Source organism: Lampetra fluviatilis, chromosome 53 (genome assembly GCF_964198595.1).
Source record: "Lampetra fluviatilis chromosome 53, kcLamFluv1.1, whole genome shotgun sequence".
Lineage (NCBI taxonomy): Eukaryota > Metazoa > Chordata > Hyperoartia > Petromyzontiformes > Petromyzontidae > Lampetra > Lampetra fluviatilis.
The window spans coordinates 8,868,621-8,874,934 of NC_136327.1; the positions used below are offsets into that span (position 1 = coordinate 8,868,621).

A 6,314-nucleotide genomic window follows, 5' to 3' on the forward strand; every position below is an offset into this window, starting at 1 on the left:
TCCAGCCACTCTCACACTCACTCACCCTCTCCCCCTCCCCGACTCACCCTCTCTCACTCACTCCCTACTCGCACACTCATCCACTCGCACACACACTCACCCACTCTCACACTCACTCACTCACCCACTCACCCAGTCGCTCGCTCTCTCGCTCACCCACTCGCCCTCACCCACGCGCCCTGCTGTTTAAGATCGGGCTGCAGCGCCAACGCGGCATGTATCTGGATACAACCTCGGGGTCTCGTCGCGGTGTCTGTCTCCGAGGGGACGTGAAGGTCGCCGTTTGAAGGCCGAGGAGTGTCTGCTGCCGGGCCTTCGTGTGTTGAACTCAACGGCAGAAGGACAGAAGGACAGCGTGAAAGCGACATCGCTCTGCCGCGGTGAGTTTCGTCTCCGTCGCGACCCCTCCGCGTCTCCGGCTTTGGCGGCGGCGGCGCGCGGACATGGGGCGGCCGTGAGCGGAGCGCCGAGTCGAGCGGGAGTCGCGTGGACGCGGGGAGACGCCGCGGGAGAGACGTCGTGGGAGGCGAGGAGACGCGCGGAGAAAATCAAGACGCCTGCGATTGTAAGGAGACACCGAGACACGGGGTCACCAGACAGCGGGGACACCGAGACACGGGGTCACCGGACAGCGGAGACACCGAGACAGGGTGTCACCGGACAGCGGAGACACCGAGACACGGGGTCACCGGACAGCGGGGACACCGAGACACGGGGTCACCGGACAGCGGGGACACCGAGACACGGGGTCACCGGACAGCGGAGACACCGAGACACGGGGTCACCGGACAGCGGGGACACCGAGACACGGGGTCACCGGACAGCGGAGACACCGAGACACGGGGTCACCGGACAGCGGAGACACCGAGACACGGGGTCACCGGACAGCGGGGACACCGAGACACGGGGTCACCGGACAGCGGAGACACCGAGACACGGGGTTACCGGACAGCGGAGACACCGAGACACGACGACGAAGACGCAGAGGCGCGCGTGCACACGCGGAGCACAGCAGACGCGGAGGTGACGCGGACACCGCGGAAACGATCGTGTCAAGGACGACACCGGGAGACGACGACCCCAGCTCGAGAAGATAAAACGACAACAACAACAACAAACTCACAGCCACAACAAATCTCTCCCCGCGTCTCCCTGCGCCCTCTCTCCCGTCGGCCGCGGCCAGCTGCCATGGAGCCTCTCCACCTGTGCCGCGTCGTCCTCTCGTTGCTCCTCTTCTGCTGGGCGCCTCTCGCCCTCTCCTCCTCGTCCCCCTCCTCGTCCTCCCAGCAGCAGCAGGCGGCGAGGCCGCCGTGCTGGGAGGCGATAGTGCGCTGCAGCCAGGAGGCGGAGTGCAAGCGCGCCTACGACGGCTACGTCTCCGCCTGCCACGCGGTGCGCGGCGGCGACGCCGCTTCTATCGGCGGCGGCGGAGGTCGCGGTGGAGCTCTGGAAGGTGCTGGCAGACACGGCGGAGGTGGACACGGCGGAGGAGGAGGAGGTTCGGACGACGGCTGGCGCGACGGAGACCCGGCGGGTGCGGGTGCCGGGCGGGGCGGTGGAAGGGGCCGAGGTGGAAGGGGCCGGGCGGGCGGGGCCGCCTCGCTCCGCTGCCCGAGCCTGTGCATCACGGCGCTGGTCCAACTCAACCGGACCCGCTCGGGACCCGCGCTCGAGAGCTGCGACTGCGGCCGGGAGCCGCGCTGCCTGCGCACCAAGAGCGCCCTCGAGCCCTGCCTGCCGCGCACGTTCACGGCCGCGGTGGCGGCGGACACCGGCGGTGGTGGTCGCCGCCGAGTGGTGGTGGGCTGCACCGACGCGAGGCATCGGTGCCTGGAGGAGCCGCGCTGCAGCGCCACGCTGGACGAGTACCTGCGGGGCTGCGGGCAGCTCTTCAACGGGGCGCGCTGCTCCCCGCAGTGCCGCGCCGTCATCGAGCGCATGCTGAGTCTGCAGGGCGCGCGGCAGCTCAGCGACTGCGTCTGCGACGGCATCGAGAGGCCGTTCTGCGAGGCGGTGAAGCGGAACATGGCGGAGTTGTGCTTCGACGGAGAGGACTTCCTGGCCGGGAGCGGGGACTTTGGCTCCTACGGTGGTGGTGGTGATGATGACGACGACGATGGCGATGATGACGACGGTGGTATTGGTGGTGGTGGTGGTGTTGGTGGTGGTGCTGTTGTTGATCATCGTCATCGCGGTGGAGGTGACACAGGAGGAGGAGGAGGTGGTCGCCGGGTGGACTGCCCGCCGGCCGGGGCCGCGGCCCCGCGACTCGCGGCGCCGCTACTCGTGGCCGCGCTGCTCGTGGCCGCCACGTAGAGACGGCGGTGGCCATTGCTGCGTCACGCGCCACCACGATCGACGCGCTTTTATTTATTATACAGCTTGAGCGGGGTGCGTACGACTGTGTGTGTGTGGTGTGTGTCCGACTGTGTATGTGAGTGGTGTGTGTCCGACTGTGTGTGAGTGGTGTGTGTCCGACTGTGTGTGTGAGTGGTGTGTGTGCGACTGTGTGTGTGTGAGTGGTGTGTGTCCAACTGTGTGTTTGAGTGGTGTTTGTCCGACTGTGTGTGTGGTGTGTGTCCGACTGTGTGTGAGTGGTGTGTGTACAGCGGTTAGCGCTCCGCTGCGCTCCGAACCCGGCTACCCGAGTTCGATTCCCGCTCACGGTCAACACCGGTGACGATTACTTGAACCGGTCCTGGGCCTCCCCTAGGTAGACTCAGCCTCAAACGAGTACCCGGTGCGGTGTGTAAACATCGCCACTGGGGAGACAAAGGCGGCCGGGCGTGGTGCTGGCCACCCACCCCCTCGTGTGCCGTGCCGGCGTTCATAGGTGCTGCTCGCTAACAGCACTTGCCCCTACAGTCTGTTAAGGCTACACGGGGGATCTTTGTTTTTGTACGGTGTGTATAGTAGGGAGCGGTGGGGGAGCGGTTAGCGCTACGCTGCGCTACGAACCCGGCGACCCGAGTTCGATTCCCGCTCACGGCCGCCAACACCCAGTGACGATTATCTGAACCGGTCCTGGGGCCTCCCCTAGGTCTACTCAGCCTCATACGAGTGCCCGGCTGCGGTGTGTAGTAAACATCGTCACTGGGGGAGACAAAGGCGGCCGGGCGCGTGTGCCGTGCCGCCCTCCGGCGGGCTCAGTCCGAGACATCGAGAGCCGAGCTCACTCCAGGCCGTGATGGTGCGGCCGGGCTGTGGTGGGTGGTGGGTGGGTGGTGGTGGGTGGGTGGGTGGTGGTGGGTGGTGTGAACTCGGATCGCTGTGGCGGCTCTGTGGGCCAGAGCGAGGGGGACTGGGGGAGGGGGTCACCGAACTGCGAGGCGACTCGACTCGTGGCGCCTCCTTCACGCGCGTGGGAGCGGCGTCGACCGGCGCCGACGGTCTGCCCCTGGCCCCCCGGGGGGCGGGGGGATGGGGGAACCAGACATATACACAGACACACAGACCGACACACAGACACAGACCGACAGACAGACACACAGACATACACACAGACACACAGACACACACACAGACCGACACACAGACACACAGACCGACACACAGACACACAGACAGGCACACAGACACACAGACAGACACACAGACACACAGACCGACACACAGACACACAGACCGACAGACAGATACACAGACAGACACACAGACACACAGACAGACACACAGACACACAGACAGACACACAGACACACAGACCGACACACAGACACACAGACACACAGACCGACACACAGACCGACAGACAGATACACAGACAGACACACAGACCGACAGACACACAGACAGACACACAGACACACAAACAGACACACAGACCGACACACAGACACACAGACACACAGACCGACAGACACACAGACAGACACACAGACCGACACACAGACGGATGGACAGACGGACGGACGGAGCCTACAGACACACAGGCGGACGTACAAACATACGACCGGATAGACGAGCGAACAGACGGACAGGGCAGACAGACGGGTGGACAAACGGACGGACAGACGGAAGTTCGTGAGTTGATGATGACCTCAGCCTGGCCACCGATGACGACAGAAAGATATCCCCCTTCCCCCCCCAATGGACACGTTAAGTTCCGGACTAAAGTTGGCCAAAAACTTGTCCGGCTTTTGAGAATTCAAACAAATAAAAATATCGCTTTGACTCGTTACGCGACGAAACATTACTCTCGTGTGGCAGGGCGCGTCGGAAAAAGGGGTGGGAGGAGGCGATGCAATCTGCGGTCGTAGTTCTGTCGTTTCTGCTTCCGCGGGCCCGTCAGAGGAGAGTCGAGAGAGAGAGAGTCGAAAGTCGCTCTGCCAACGCGAGATCTCCGCGGACGCGGATGGCGCCAGCGGGGCGATTCTCTCTTTCAGAGAGTGGCGGAGGAAGGAGGAGAAGGAGGTGATAATGCCGTGGATGTCACATTCAGATATCGATCGATGCGCATATGCACCCCACGGGGATATCGGCCATATTGGGGGGTGACGACGCGGGGCCCAGCTGTGGCCGCTTACTGCGGAGCCTCGCGGTTCGAACCTCCAGCGGCCGCCCCTAGTCAATACGAGCCGCGGTGGCTCGGAGATGTTAACTCCCTCGCCCGGCATGCAGGAGGTCGCGGTGGGCTCCATCCCGACCCTGACGCCTGCTGCTGCTGTATATTTGGAGTTTGCGTCTCTCCCTGCCCCACCCCCCCCCCCGTGGTCGCGTGGATTTTTTATCCGGGTCCTCCGGCTTTTCCCTCCACATTTAGAAGTAATATCACGCGTCTAGATAATATTTGGCTGCTCTACATTTCCACGTGATGATGATGGCGATAAGCCCACTTCGTGGAGCTCCCATTTGTGTTGGCGAGGCCGCTTCTGAAGAAGCGCTGCACAGCAGCGCCATGGGAGGCCTCACCTGGTACAATAAAAACACAGTTTTGTTTAAAATACTGCCGCCTTCGTTGTTGTCGTAGTGCTCACAGCAACAGTAATGATTATACTGCGGGCACCGTCTGCTGCTTCACTCGAGGCGGACGTTAAAGATCCCGCGACGTCGGGGGCCATTATGGGCCACCGTGGGTCACCGTGGCCCATCATTTTGAGCCATCATTGTGGGCAATTGGGGGCAACTGTGGACCAGCCGGCGTCAAGGTCCGCGTTGGATTTCATCTTTAAATTGTACAATTACACGGCGCAATTATTACATTTGGGGTCACTACACGGCAGCGGCAGCAGCAGTGGTGGTCATCGCCTCCTCCCTGCAGCGCGGCATTGGCAGAGCCCTCCTGAACGTCGGTCACGAGACTCCGTGTTTTGTATTTGTTTTTTATTTAGCGAACGCTTGTTTCACCACGTGGCTTTCACACAGAGCGCTGGGATACACGGTGGGGGGGGGGGGTCGGGAATAAATGTTTTTTTAATACATCGATAGTATCGTTTGGATAAATCATCAACACAGCTAAGTAGCCAATTAGTTACTAGTAGGGCATACCGCTCAACATGTTGTGGGTTTACTCTCCAACACACCGGTTAGCCTGCCACGTTCTGTTTACGTGACAAACCTTTTCCATTGGCTGTGTCGGGTGGTGGCGGGTTTAACGACACACTTATATTCAACGCGATCTACCCCCCACCCCCTCCAAAATAAATAAAAACCTCTAATGTGGATAACATTGGTGGCTACGTGACACAAAACAATGACATCAGTTACTTTTCTTTGCGTAATCTTATGAGACTCGAATAACGACCGATTATGGGAACGACCATCATTGCGAACCCGCTGGGGCGAGCGCGGGAGGCTCCCTTGTTGGACTGCGAGGCTGGGCTTGTTGTCGTTTCAATTCCGCACTGAGCCCACCAACCCCCGCTGGCTTGTCGGCTCAATGGCACGGCCTTAATGGGCCGTAACGTCAAAGTATTTTTGTTTTCTTTATTCACAAAAGAAACCCGCGTGCTTCGTCGCCCCTCTCTCTCGCGCGCGCGCGTGACGGCCTGGCACCACCACAAACAACAATAACAACAAACAACAACAAACGACAACAACAAACAACAACAGACGACGACGGCAGACGTTGACCACTAAGCGGCGCTTTGTGCCAGGCTAGGTGCACACACGCGCGTGGTTACCCGATACCGGGGGGAGGGGGGGTATTTGGCGACAACGTCATCATCACCTGGAGCAACGTTTGTGTCGTGAGATCCCCTCCCGCCACCCGACGCCGCCACCCGAGGCGCTCGATGCGCGAGGCGCGTCTCACACGGCGGGTGCTGCGGCCGAGGGCGAGGGGTGGTCCGTGCGGAACAGTCACGGCAGCTACA

General features: G+C 61.5%; 1 protein-coding gene across 1 annotated transcript; it reads left to right on the forward strand.

Annotated features, from left to right (window-relative positions):
- LOC144949363 (growth arrest-specific protein 1-like) lies at positions 1-3,196 on the forward strand. The gene has a single exon (XM_078879352.1). The coding sequence runs from the start codon at positions 1,189-1,191 to the stop codon at positions 2,314-2,316; it is 1,128 nt and encodes a 375-aa protein (XP_078735478.1). The 5' UTR covers positions 1-1,188; the 3' UTR covers positions 2,317-3,196.
- The last annotated feature ends 3,118 nt before the right edge of the window (positions 3,197-6,314 follow it).

Coding starts and splice junctions, on each gene's coding strand:
- LOC144949363 (XM_078879352.1), top strand. CDS start 1,189: ATGGAGCCTCTCCACCTGTGCCGCGTCGTCCTCTCGTTGCTCCTCTTC.